Below are 14444 nucleotides of genomic sequence, written 5' to 3' on the forward strand. Positions count from 1 at the left end.
CACATTTGTATGCAACAAGATGTTTTCAAGTTGACCCAGTAAGTTGGGATAACTATTCACATACATCACTACTGATAATAATAAATACAAGACTTACTCTTTGCATTGTGAATCTTGTGAAATGTAGACCATGAAGACCTGGGTCTTCCCCCAGCTATTGAAGCCAGGATATTATGGAGCTCAGGCATTGGTCCATGTGATTGATTATGGAAATTTAATTGGATCTTCACTTATTTTGTTTTCATTTGGTTTTAATGGAAAACCTTGGTTTTTTTTCCCCCTTTGTTACTCAGAGTTTCTTTGGAGAGATGGACAGCTATATTAAATGGATTAATACATAAATAAATAATAATTAATGAAAGGGACTGTATAAATGACACTTTCTACACATTTGCAATTTTATTGGAACAAGTTTTTCCACATGCTTTCATGTTGTGAATCAGAATTTCAGTTTTGTTATTAAAAAGTTACAAGGCCTAGAGTTTCCAACAACAAGGATAAATAAAGTGCACCAGATAAACTCTTTTCAAATATGGACACATATGAGACCAAAAGTTCTACTGCAGAGTGACATTCAAATTAAGACTCAGATATATCAATATGATAATACTTCATTAGAATTTGAGGGAACTGAAATGGCCCTTGAGGAGGGGAAAGTTCTTATATAAAATGTACCTATCTTGATTTTATTCCATGGAAACAGTATTTTATTCAACAGAGGGATACATATTTTCTTTGTATAGATAGTTGCATTTTTTTGAATACGTATAACAAGAGCATTTGAAAAAGGTCTATGAAGCATATGCCCATGTTTTTGTGCTCCATAAAATAATAAAGTGTTGGTTTGTTGTTTTTTTTTAATCTCCCAATTCTGACAATAGGCAGCAAAACAGAAATCCCCATTGAATCCCAAATAAAAAAAGACAATTCATTTTTTAACGAGGCTGGCCTGCAGTTCTGCCTCAAAAGCCATCTTGTCAAAGGTACGGATGTTCATCTCTTCCCGGACTTTTTCCCTCACGTGGAATGAGGCCCGAGCCACAGACCTTGCATTTTCTAAGACATTTTTTTTCTCCTTACAAATCTGTTCACTTCGCTCCAGCTTTTTCTCAATAGACAACAGGATCTCCCTCCGGCGGATATCTTCACACTCCTCGACTTTCCTCTTGTTTACTTTCTGCACCTTCTCCTTCTCCAGCCGGTTCTGCACCACCTTTCGAGCTTTCTGCTGGACAACTTCCTCGGCCACCTGAGTGGCATGTTGGAGCTTCCTCTCCGAAGCTTGAGCTAAGGCTCTTACGTGCTCCTTCTGTTCCCGGTCTTTGCGCTCTGCTGTCAGCTTGGCCCTCTGGATCTGTAGGTCTTCCCGTTTGGCTCTCTCTCTCAGTTCCTGGTTCCTTTTCTCAATGACCTGCTCATAGTTCTCTTGAGCTTTGCTCAGGCTCCCTTCCATGGTGGCCCTCAGCACTGCCCTCTCTTGGGTCTCCTGCTTAGCCAGTCCCTTGAGAATGGCCTTGTGTTTCTGCTTGTCAGCTTGATTGAGCAGCTTCTTCTCCTTCTGAATCAGCTGTTCCTTCATAAGCTTCTTCTGGGCTGCCAAGGTGAGCTTTTCTTGCAGCAGCTGCACCTCTCGCACCTGGGCTTCTTTCTTGCTTTCTTCCTGAGCTTTCAGGTTGTGCTCTTGGTGGCGTTTCCTCTTCTTGTCCTCCAGAGCAGCCTTCTCCAGCCTCTCCCTCCTCACGCGCTCCTGCTTCTCCACGTGTTCCCGCCACTTCTCGTCCTCCATCAAGGTCTGCCTTTGCTTCACCTGGGCAGCCTCTTCCCAAGAATGGGTCAGCCGGCCACGTCGCTTCTCCAGCCGGGATTCCCACATCCGGTGGCCCTGCAGCAAAGCCAGCTGCTTTTCCCGCTCCTCCTGCTCCCTCCTCCGCTCCGCCACCCTCCTCTGCACATCCCACTGGAGGTGGGCGCTGTACTGCTGCTCCTTCCACAGGCTCTGCTCTTGGTGCTTCGCTATCATCAGGGCGGCAATTTTTCGGTCCCTCTCAGACACCTCCTTGAAGCCTTTCTTCTGCTTCACTTCCCTGACAATCCTCTCCACTTTCTGGGTGGTTTGTGGGGAGTGGCTCAGGTCGCTCAGGCTGAAACTGCGACCCACCAGGGAGGTCATGGTGGCCACGCTCTTAGTCCTAGGCAGGCATTTGTCCCTGCCACTGTCTCCGCTGTAGGAAGAAGAGGCCCCTGAGTCGGAGGAGGTCTTGGTGGAGAAGCCCTCTCTCCTCTTTTGCAGGGAATCCAGGGAGTGGCTCTTCTTGGTCTTGGGGCCACTCAGGGGAGGAGGTGGGGGCCCTCCAGCCGCTTTGGGCTTGCCGGCCGGAGGGCAGCTCCCATCGGGCAGAGTGCTTTTGAAGGCCGCCCTGGAGGCCGGGGAGGAAGGCAGGCTTCCGGTCAGGACAGGCGTGAAAAGCCTCCGCTTCTCCTCTCGGATTATCCTCTCCCTTTCCTCCCGGCACTGCTGCAGCTTCCTCTGCCGATCCATCTCGTAGGCCTCATAGAGGCCGGCGGCGACGCGCATAGACCTGCCGGGAGCCTCCTTGATCAGCTCGTTGAGCGGCCGGGTCAGCAGCTCCACCGGCTTGACGGCACATCGAGCGCAGGCTTCAAGGGAGCGGGGACTGGTGAGCACGTAGCGGCTGCCTTGGGCTTCCGGGCAGTCGAAGTTGTACAGATCCAGGTGCAGCATCGGCGACTCTTCGCGAGTTTTCTCCGGGTCTCCGGCTGGAGGAGGAGGAGGAGGCGCCGCTGCCGGAGGGGGTGCGGGCGGCTGAACTGCAGCCTCGGCCGTGGCGGAGGTAGCGGCTGCCGCAGCCTCTTCTCCCCCCGCGGCCCTCCCAGGATCGGGGCATGCTTCCTTGCCAGGATCCGCTACGGGATCCACCATGGTCTGGCTCCCTCCAGAATCTGCAATAAAAGTAGAGAGTTACAAAGGACAGGCAAAAGAATCAAGTGGGGTTTTCTGCAATAATAATAATAATAATAATAATAAATCCCCGTTGTGCTCTGCCTCTCCATGCCCGCCAAAGGCGGGAGAAGCGTCGCCGCAAAGGAAAATCGGGTCTGCCGGGATGGTTGCTGCAGCGGTGGCGAAAAGTGGAAGCTCTTAATAAGTCCTAAGGGGCGTCCAGCGGAGGCTGAGCAGGTTGCGAATTTCAGCCTCCCCCCCCCCTCCTCCTCCCCTTTGCCATTCACTGTCCTGGGCGTCGTGATTGGCTGCGTCGGGAGTTCTAAGCCCTCCTCCCCATCGTATGCACCCGAGTTGGGGGCGGGGAAACAACCCCACCTCTCTCTCTCTCTCTCTCTCTCTCTCTCTCTCTCTCTCTCTCTCTCTCTCTCTCTCTCTCTCTCTCCCCCTCCCCTAATAATTGTTGCCTTGCAGATTGAAGATTGAAGTTCTAGCAGGGCGGCTGGGCGGAAACGGCACCAGGAAGCCCGGACACCTTCCCGAAAGAGCAAAGAGAGAGATTTCGTCGTGGGGTTTCTGTTGCCACCTTTCCCTTAATTCTGGGTCCGCCCAGAGCCCGCTCGCTACGGCTCCCCCGATCGGGGAGCCACAGCCTCTCCCTGGCCTCGGCGATGCGGGGAAATCCGTGGCCCCCCAGAAACGCCCCAATCCGATGAAGGGAACCCGGGGGGGCTCTTTCGTTTGACAGCCTTCGGGACTGAAAAGAGAGCTTCCCCGAGGTTTCCCTCCCTTACCCACCCCACCCCTGCGGTCCCGGGAAGCCTGCTTCAAACAGGAGTTCTCCCCGGAGTGGTAGTTCGCTCACCTCTTGTGTCGCGGGGGGTTTATTGCCTTCGTCCTCCGGGGGCGGGGGGCGAGAGTTGTTGGAGGAAGCCAGCAGATCCGTCAGGGAGCAGGCTGCGATTTTGGAGGGTCAGTTCAGGTATCCTGTGGCAACGGCAGCAGCAGCTTCTGCATGGCGTCCGGCAAAGGCCGCGCGGTGTCTCTCCCGCAGCCCCGTCGAAGGTCGCCGTTTGCTGGTGGTTTGGTTCCTCGGTCCCGAGCATTTCCACGAGCCCATCCCGGGCTGAAATTGGCGGAGGTCAGCGCCGTCCCATCTCAGCCCGGGAGACCCACCTCCGTCTGGCGGCTTACCTCGCAGCTCCTCCTGCTGACAGTGTGAAGACGAGCGGCTGGTCTTCCAGGGGAGGAGAAAAGGCGTGGAGGGGGGGGGACCGAACAGCAACAAGCCCCCCCGATCTGCTGCTTCCCGCGACATCGTGGGGCCAGGGAGGAGAAGGTGCGGGAGGAAGGAGGGGAAAAAAGGGTGTGGGTACGGAGACGCTAAGCTCGGAGAGGGTCGGTATTTTTAGCTGAGCGGAGGGGATGGATCGCATCACCTGCAAAGGATACGTCTTCCCAAGGTTCACCCATCCTTGGTTTTGCTGGTGCATCCCTTCCTCAAAATACAGGAGTGAAAATTGGTTTCTGACACTTTTTTTTTTTCCTTAGGACAAATCAGTGGCATTTCTCTGTACTGCGGATGGGAACAAATAGGCTGCCTAAGGCCCCTTCAGACGAGTGGGATTTAAAAGGGGGTCATAAACTTGCCATTGTGCTTCCTTCATATTTCAAGCAACAGATCAAGAGATTAAGTTCTGATTGTGTCTGCATTATTTGATTGACTGTGGTTTACCGAATAAGCAAGAATTGAGTGGGGTTCCCGCATACTGTTAGAAATTATGATCTACAGAATACAGTGAGTGAGTGTTCATATAACAGTGGTAATTCAAAATGAAGGAAACTTAGTGAGATGTATAAACTTAATGGAGGAGGGGAGACTTAGCCAATCTGTGGCCAACAAGCAGATAGTACACTAGAGACCCCCCCTTCTTTGATATAAAGTGGTACTTTCCAATTCTGCTTGTGTATTCAATGCTTATATTCCAGCATGCAGCTCAGTTGTTCAGAAAAGGATGGAGGGGTAATATCCTAGACAGACCATAGAAAGCCCTAGAAGCATGGGAAGAAAGAACCTCCACTGAAGACTATGTATAAAATATATACATACATACATACCAGTGGTGGGATTCAGCCGGTTCGCACCACTTCGGCAGAACCGGTAGCTAATTTTTTGTTGCCCAGGCCCAGAATGGACTTCCGGAAGCGGCATCCACACAGAGAACCAGTTGTTCACATATTTGAATCCCACCACTCATACATACATACATACATACATACATACACTGATTTAATTCTTATAGGAGGATCTATGAAACAAATATGCTAGTACAGCAACACTAACATTTAGACATCCCATCAGCAGCCTGGTAAGGCATGCAACCATCTGCCTATGGCAGGTCCAAGTTAAGATCTGCATTTTCCTGCCTTCTGTGAGCAGGTTTTGGATTACACACAAGTAATATGAGTTGTTGCTGATTACAGGAGCTGCTTAGATTTGGGGAACATGCCTTCAGGCATCTCCTTTATGGAATCCCAGTATCTCGGTGGGCTCATCTCGGTGCTATTATAAAATATTGGCTTGTCCTCAGTAAAGCTATACTTTTGCTCAGGGCTTTTTTTGTCATAGAAGGCCCAGAATGGAGTTCCGGCACCTTTTTTGGACGGAACCTTGTAGAGTAGGCAAGGCCAAAGCACTGCTTTTGCTTATTTGGTGCTCTAAACTAGGTGGCAGCTGGAGCTCCCAGAATCCTTCCAGAATACACAAATCCAAAAGAATTGGCTTTGGTTTGGAGGGATTAAAGGGATATAAAATACCATTTTTATCCCTTTAACTCCCTCAATTCAGCCCATTTTGGGTCCAGGCTCCATGCATATTTATAGCATGACCTTCACACCACACAAGAAGTTCAAGCTGGCTCTTGACCCTCCATGAGGAGGAATCTGTTGATCTAGGGGAGATGATTCCTCTGAAATCTGGGGTGCTCTTGAGGCCCTACTGGGATTTGTTCCTTGGCAGATGCCTCGCCATTTTAGTTCACGGGTGTGACTTTAATCGCAGAGAATACCATGTGAAAAGGAAGTTGCCCTTGCAAAACTAGAAGATCAAAAATTATCCTCCTTTTTCTGGAACGTGTATGGGAAATCGTAATTGAGAGGCTTCTGCCAGCAGATCCAATGGTGAGGGATGCTGGGAAGTGAAAGGCAGCTGCATCAGAGGACCACACATTGCCTGTCCCTAATCCAGAGGGTTTAAGATAAAACAAAGCTTTTAAAGAATCCTCTGGGGCTGGGGCATCCCATACACTCTCTGAGTACACTTCTATACAGCCACTAGGCTTGCTTTTTTTCTGCAGTGGATTGACATTACCATATTAATATCCCCATTTGCTGCTCTTTGGGGCTTGGGAGAATGAAATAAGAGGAGCACAAAAAGGTCACCCAGCTGCCTAACAAAGGAATGGGGGGGACATAGCTCTTCTGTAATAAAGGGGGGGAGAAACCCCCACTGATGAGGCAGAACAGCACTAAAGCCACATCACCTTTCCAATTGTTCCTAAAGAATGAAGGACCTCTGATAAAATACTAAGTGCCTTACCTTCAGAAAGGAGGAGGAAAATCCCTGTGGGAAAAAGGAAATCTAAGGACTTTTAGCCAATGGGAACCCGCCTGTCCTTCAGCTCCATTATTTTTATACATGAACTTTATTAAAAGCTACAATTAAAAAGATCAAAACTAATACAAATTAAAAGAATAAAAAAAGAAAAATAGTGTAAAAAAATATAGGAAGAAAAATAGAAAGAAAAATAAGAACGTAGTAAAGAAAAAAAAATGCACAAATGACTTCCTGTTCCTCATAAGTATAAACCGTTTTAATATTACTTTCTTTTAAAAAACACAACAAATGATCTCTTCTTTCTATATCCCAACCCTTATAGATATACAAATCCTTAAAGCCATGTCGCTTCATCCTGATCAGCAAAAGTCTATTAATGGACTTTTATTAAAATAATATTATTTATATGAATAGATTTACATTCATTAATTTCACTAGTAAAACTGATCTTTATTCCCTTCAAATAATCTTTTGATCTTTTTTAATTACAAAATTCTTCAAACCTTTAACAATCTTCTTTTGTAAATTCAACAGAGGAGAATTATCCAAGCCACTCTCCTGATTTGTTATTTGTATCTTCCCTTTAATTATTAAGATATCAGCCAGTTTGACTTGTACTGTATGTCCAGCTACATCTTTTTCCGTATTATTCTTATAGTCTGCCACTTTTAAATCCACTTTCAGATCAGTCTCAGTCTTTTCTGGTAAAATGGTAAAAATAAATGATGTTATTCCTCTTCTATAACATCTTTTAAACTTAGTGTATCAATAGAAGCAGACACTCTTAAAATTAACTTCTGGGTCCATTTTTAAAAATATCCTTCAGTATGTCTAATGTTAAAATGTTTTACTTCATTTTGCATTAAAAGTCAAATGTAAATGTTCTTTTCCTTAACTGCAATCTTTAATTCCTTTTGGTTCCTCTTAATGTCCTTTAAAAAAAAAAGAATTTGAAACAAAGCATCTTCCCACAGGAAATATTCTTACAGTTATTTCCAAGATCTTCTTTCAAATCCTTCTGGACACTTAGCCCGTTTGTAACTTTTCAAAAGTAAAGTTCAAATCACCCTTTGTTGTTTATTCCAAAATATTTTTTTAAAAGTTTTTAAACTTGTATTTAAAATTTCTTTCATGAAGGATTGCAGGAAATTCACCCAGAGCTGTAAAGATTCCTAATAGGTGAAAAACAGTTAACTAGCAAACGTCTGGAGCACTTGTGGGTGATCTCAAGTCCTCTCCTTGTCCAAATAGGAATTATGAACAAATGGTCTACTTGCTGTCTTTTCATTCCACCACCAAAGTTGGCTTAGCATGTAACAGAGTCATCCTCAGTTCACCAATTTTTCCCCAGAAATCAGCATGAACTCCTGTCCTTTCGCTTCTGAGAAAATATTATAAACTTTCTTAAAGCATTTCCTTTGGAGCAGTAGTTGAATCAAAAGTTAATGGTGAAAACAAGCATAGCATCAATCCTAAGTGGGGCAATTTTTCTGTGTGAAAGATACTGGAGTGGCATCAACAGAGAAGTTTATGAAGCCTACCAGGGCTGAATGCATAGCTGCTGTTCTTAACAAAATAACAAAGAGTCAAATAAAAACATATTTTCTTTTTTAGTATGAATGGTAGATTTATTACATTTTAATTTACATCAATACAAACATAGCTATGTGGATGACACAATTCTCTTTCAGGGGGAAAAATTATACAAAGGACAGAAAAAAAACAAATTAAAGGCATGAATTAAAAGGGGGTAAAAAAATGAAAACTGGCATTCACTTTTGTTTTTTTGAGGATCTCATCAGGTCCTGCTAACAGTCTTCCCCATTTTCTTGATTCCCTCACTCATTTTTCATGGATCTATTTTGCAATTCAATCATTCATTTAAAATGAAGTTTTATTATTTATGTTTATCTCTATATCAAAAAAGTACAGTAAGTCTGGTCTTTTTTAAGATAATGAATATAACATACATACTGCATATTTCTAAGCTGCCATATTTCTTTTAATGCATTTTTAATTGTTGTTTTTAGAGAGCCCTCAGTAAAGGAGTATTTCCAAAATATTTAGGCCAATTAACAATTCAGGCCACCATTTTGCCTGACCTGGAAATCTCCTTTAGTTGGATCACTGTGTCTGGCCTCCATTAACTTCCTAACAAACATAATGCAGCCTTTCCTAGATCAGGATTCAGTGAACTCAGTCACTTGGACTACTGCAATGTGCTCCACATGGGGCTACCCTTGAAGAGCATTTGGAGGTTTCAGTTTTTGGAAGTGTGGTGATGTGGCCAGTTTTTGGGGCCCCTAAAATGACCCATGTTACACTATTGTTCCGCAAGCTTTAAAGCCTTCCATGGCATGGGTCCAGGTTACTTGAGAATGGGACCTCACCTCAATGGGACATGACGACCCCACCCTTGCTGGCTGTGGATCCCATCAGTCAAGGAATTCTGGTTGGGGTGGTACAGAAGAGACTTCTCTGCCATAGCACCAGCCCTTTGGTCCCAGGGTGAGATCTTCCCCCATCTTCCTAATCTTTTGTAAGAGCCTGTTCACACATACAGGCATACACACATATATTTATACTCTGTGTGTGTGTGTGTGTGTGTGTGTGTGTGTGTGTGTGTGTGTGCATGCATGTATGGTTTCACCACTTTTAATGTTATAAGCCACCCAAGGTTGCCTGATGGCAAGATGGGCTGCAAACAGATTTAATTAATAAAATAAATAAGTATCGTGCCATATTACATATATATGATGTGCATTAGCCATTCCAGAAGCCTTTTCTGGATAACCAATAGGATGAAAATGCTGCCATGAGCAGCGTTCCAGGCATGAACTGTATTGGTGATAACTCCATTGAAAGGGACAATAGTATCACATGCAGTAAAACACCACAAAGTTCACAACTCACATGGTTTAAACTTTATAGCTTCCTGTGTGTCAATCCAGCTCAGGGGAATAGCTTGGGGTGATGTATACATTAGGGCTATTGTTTGAGTAGAGCTACCAGCACTGACTGTGCTATTCAGAGTCCTCAGGCTCAGCTATAGGAGGATGTATCAGCCCCTTAAACTCCTCACAAGCATCAGTCTATTTGAATGGATGCATTGTTGTTTATTCTGAGGAAGCAAAACCAGAATTTTTTTTGTACCACTATAAGTCCAGAAATGCTGTTTCTGAAAAGTGATTTTTTTAAAAAAAAAAAAAAAATACAGCATAAAGTTACTAAGGCAGTGGTGGCGAACCTATGGCACGGGTACCAGAGGCGGCACTCAGAGCCCTCTCTGTGGGCATGCGCGCCGTCATCCCAGTCCCAGGCCTTCAGCTGGGTTTTATAAAACCTTTTCGCTTTAGGCCTCTGCCGCCGTATGCAAAAAAAAAAAGGTTCAATCAATCAATTTCAACTTCTCACGGAAAAAAAAAGATCTCGCAGAGTTGGAATTGATTGATTGAACTTTTTAGTCCCACCCAGTCTGCTGTTACCACCGCAGTCATGCCCACCCAATGGGCCTCACCCACCCAATGGGCCACACCCACCCGGCACCCGACGATGCATAAGTGGGTTTTGGGTTGCAGTTTGGGCACTCGGTCTCTAAAAGGTTCGCCATCACTGTACTAAGGGTTTCTTTTTAAAGTTTACAAGGCTGGATTTAATTATTTGGCATCACTAGAGGGCACTCACTGATCAGAAACCTCGATCCTATTTAAACTTGGTATTTTGTGTGTCTTTTTTTAAACATAGAATTGGAGGGAATGACATAGAAGCCTCTTCATTCTCCTCCACAACCACCACCTTGTGAGACATCTTCCTCTTAAAATAAGAGCAAGGGCTCTTATTTCTTCATCCAATGAATGAAATTACACACAAATGTATTTTAATAGCAATGTGGGGCAATTAAAAGAGAGGGCAATGAATCCACATGTGGGCTGAAACAATATAGTTCTGCTTCAGTCCTTTAGGCAATGTGAGTGAAATATCTTTCTTGCAAGTCCAGTTTTTTGGACTCTGGTCATCGTGGTAGTTCTCAGCAGGGTAAGCAGAACTGCTCCTGTATTGGGAGCAACACCTCTGGGATGGAAGGGAAAGAGACAAAGGTGTTCCATCAAATCCTAGCATTCCCCAAGGATCTGAGGTGGTTCCACAAGAGTCTATGAGCAAAAAGGGAAGGAAAACCCTTTTTTTAATCATTAGAACCATGATTTGATTACCACGATGTAAAAGAGATGCTGAGACTCTAGAAAGAGTACAGAGAAGAGCAACAAAGATGATTAGGGGACTAGAGGCTAAAACATATAAGGAAAGGTTGATGGAATTGGGTATGTCTAGTTTAACGAAGAGAAGGACGAGGGGGGGACATGATAGCAGTGTTCCAATATCTCAGGGGCTGCCACAAAGAAGAGGGAGTCAAGCTATTCTCCAAAGCGCCTGAAGGCAGGACAAGAAGCAACGGATGCAAATTAATCAAGGAGAGAAGCAACCTAGAAGCACCGCCTCCAGAAGCAGTGAATGCTCCAACACTGGAAGTTTTTAAGAAGAGACTGGACAGCCACTTGTCTGAAATGTTATAGGGTTTCCTGCCTGAGCAGGGGGTTAGACTAGATGACCTCCAAGGTCCCTTCCAACTTTATTATTATTATTATTATTATTATTATCATCATCATCATCATCATCATCATCATCATTATAGAACTTTCCATCTTGGTCAGAGCTTTTAGAATTTCTTTTATAAATAACCCATTCTGTAGCCTGAAAGAGTTTGGAAACCCTGCACTAGGAAAATGTGCCTATGCCTTCTATGTTTTCCCTGTTGCCAGAGTGTACATAAAGAGACAAGTAAGAGTTTTGGTAGATTACTGGATATCCTTGATTTTATATTTCAGATTGCAGCTGCTGAAATTAATGCTGTTCAAAATAATCCTTAGCTTGAACCTGCAGTCTTTATTTTGGTCAACAGTAAATTACATTAAAACATAATTAAAAAGGAAATGCTGCAGTGTTCAGACTTGCATCTGCTGTTGTTTCATTTTCATTGCACCAACACAACGTTTAGCTATTTTAGAGGTGACAGATAATTTCATCTCTGAGAGGAGATTCAGATAATAATTAGTCTTTCTGGACAAAGCCTGAACATGCAAATATCTAAGATTAAGGCTTGTAGCTATGGAAGACAGGCCCCTTTCCAGAGCCTTATCTAATTATCTCTTCTTAAAACCATGGTACCTAACCCCAGGAAGTCTCCCACACTTTTTATAGTAGCATCACTATTATTTAAATCATATTATCAATAGAGCTATAATCTCCAAATCACCATTATTCTCCATTGGTTAGACATCACCTCAAGTAGTGGACATCATCCTTTAAAAAAAATCAGATTAATTCAAATGAGTATAGAAATGCTCAAAGAATATTACCAAAGGATAGCAATTATTATTTTTGTTAAAATCCCCTCCCTTGCTGCCTTTGTAAGGGACAAAGAGCACCAATTCCAGGATTTCCCATGTTCAGTTGTTAGAGAAGAGGATTCTGTGGAAGATAGCAGCATGCATCTTTTCAAATGGTAAATACCCTTGCATTCTCCACTCACTGGCAGTTGACAAAATGTAATGGGATGTATCAATCCTAGATTTACCTAAAAAGTAACTAAGTCGTTCCGAATTTATCGTTATCCATACTCAAACCTTCTTGAGGCCATCAACCTTCTTGAGGTTATCAAATTCGTACTTAAATCTGTTTTACTTCCTCTTACACCACTTTTCACCGTGGACTTCTTCCTGACACATACCCCCTAAACAAATAACTTACGATGGTTAGATACTATCAAGAGTCTGTGTGGGATCTTAGAAGAGTACATCACAGAGAGAAGTCCAAAATAAAAGACTGCACATCCCGAACTGGATGGGAGAGGGAGGAAGAGGTTCAGGATAACCAGATCTTAGGACCTAGTTATATCTATTAGGTTAAGAGGTTATGACAAGATTTTGTCTATTAAGTGTAAGCCAATAAACAATTGCGTAGAAGAAGATACAAATAGGGAGGCTCTGTTGGCATACTTATCTTGCCCTGTGCTGGTCAAGTATGGAGATTATGACTACTTCCCCAAGTCATACTACCCAAAATGAACCAGGAAATTGTTCATAGGTAAGCTATTTTCTTTCTTTCTTTTTTGCAATCCTAGGCATTCTGTAGCGAAACTACTATCTGCTTTTATTGGTCTACTAAAACCACTTTTCACCTTCACAGTAGCAATATTCTGAACTTCTTATCTCTGTATCTCCTCCCAGCATCTGTGGATTTTGCTTAGGTAAATTTTACTGGATTACTTTGGTTCTAGGATAAACTAGAAAAACTATGCTTCTGATCAACAGCTGAGCTCTATGGAAAGCTACATTTTCACCTGGAAAAAAAAAGCCCAAAGCCTTTTTTGCTTCTTGAATATTTTCAGTATAAAGAACACTTCATACAGTCTTAAGAAAAATAATGTAAAATATGCTTCAGACAATAATAGTGATTTATTACAGTACATTGCAATCATAATGTGTAGTTAAAATTGCTTTTCATAGTTATGGAGCGATAAAAATGAAAAAAAGCAGTACTGCATTATAATATGAGCAACTAACATTTTTTTCTTCACTCCCATGGTGAAGAATGACATAGTATTGATGGCTAATTTGGAGAAGGCAGCTTCTATCTGAAGGTTAGTTGAACTGTATGGAAATTCATGTCTCATCTAAAGAACTAGGAGTTAGTCTCTTCCTCACTAACATATAAAGATTTGTGGAGATCTTTGGCTTCCATAGGTGATACATTCTTTGATCACCTATTCTCATCTATGAAGACCATTGAGATATTTGGGCAGAATCCTCCCTTTGAAAGCTCTTCAGTGCTTATTCCTTATCTGTTGGCTTATGCATGGTGGCAGCTGATGGCTGTAATAAGGGAAGAATTCTGCTAACCTTACTTTTGACCTCTTCATATTTCAGTTGCATTTGCTGGATTTTCACTTACCACACAATTATTAACAGTATAGAATAACGTGTGGCGATAATTTTTCTGCTATAAAAAGAAAGCTTAATGTTGCTTTTTCCCTACATCCACCAACTGGTAGTCAAATTAACTTTCTCCCTGCAGGGATTAAATGTGTTTTTCTTACCTTCCTGTCCATAATTATGTACTGAATTGCTTTACAAATGTTTAAAGGAGTCTCTTATGTGCTAGGATAAAAATAACTAGTATGCTGATAAAATGGAAGTTCTGTAGATTCTGCATGGGCAAGAAAAGAGGCAGGGAGTAATAGGACCATTTGTCACTTTCAAAACCATTGCACAGATGTGCATCACAACTTTGTTGTTGTTGTTACTGAAGTCTAAGGATCTTTGTCTTCATTTGGTCTCCAAGCTGTATCTGAGACTGTCTTTTATGATGCCCTTATCTGTCCTGGTGTTTAAAAAATGTTTCTTCTTTTATCCAGACACAGTTATTGGTGTGGATACAATCTGACATGCCTTTACTAGCCATTCTCTTGGCAATGCAGACAGATATGAAAGGAAGAGTGATTAGCCCAGCAGCTTATTTTATTTTTTTTTCAAAGAAATTTTATTTTTTTTCCATCATAAAAAACAATCATAACATAAGTAAACACAGTAACAAATAAACACCCCCCCCCCCGGACTTCCCAAACCTAATCCCAGGATAATATTCATCTAAAAGTAAACAAATACTAATATCTCTAACTCCACAAAATATCTTAATCTACATGAAAAGATAGAAAGAGTAAACAAACTTAGAAAATCTAAAAACCTAAATTATATTCTACCACTCTATGCTTCTTTTGAATATAAACAATCCATCTTCTCCATATTGATA

At 42.9% G+C, this 14444-nt stretch overlaps 1 protein-coding gene across 1 annotated transcript in view; it reads right to left on the bottom strand.

Annotated features, from left to right (window-relative positions):
- Nucleotides 1–411: 411 nt before the first annotated feature.
- Nucleotides 412–14444, bottom strand: part of CCDC177 (coiled-coil domain containing 177) — an 18707-nt gene continuing 4674 nt past the window's right edge. The window contains exons 2-4 of the mRNA XM_015820036.2: nt 7082–7279; nt 6561–6584; nt 412–2961 (exon numbers count right to left, since the gene is read on the bottom strand). Of these exons, the coding sequence (XP_015675522.2) occupies nt 929–2961; nt 6561–6584; nt 7082–7279 (2255 nt within the window). The 3' untranslated portion in view covers nt 412–928. The remainder of the gene's footprint in view (nt 2962–6560; nt 6585–7081; nt 7280–14444) is intronic.

Source organism: Protobothrops mucrosquamatus, unplaced genomic scaffold (assembly GCF_001527695.2).
Source record: "Protobothrops mucrosquamatus isolate PMUCROS unplaced genomic scaffold, P.Mucros_1.0 scaffold1044, whole genome shotgun sequence".
Taxonomy (NCBI): Eukaryota; Metazoa; Chordata; class Lepidosauria; order Squamata; family Viperidae; genus Protobothrops; species Protobothrops mucrosquamatus.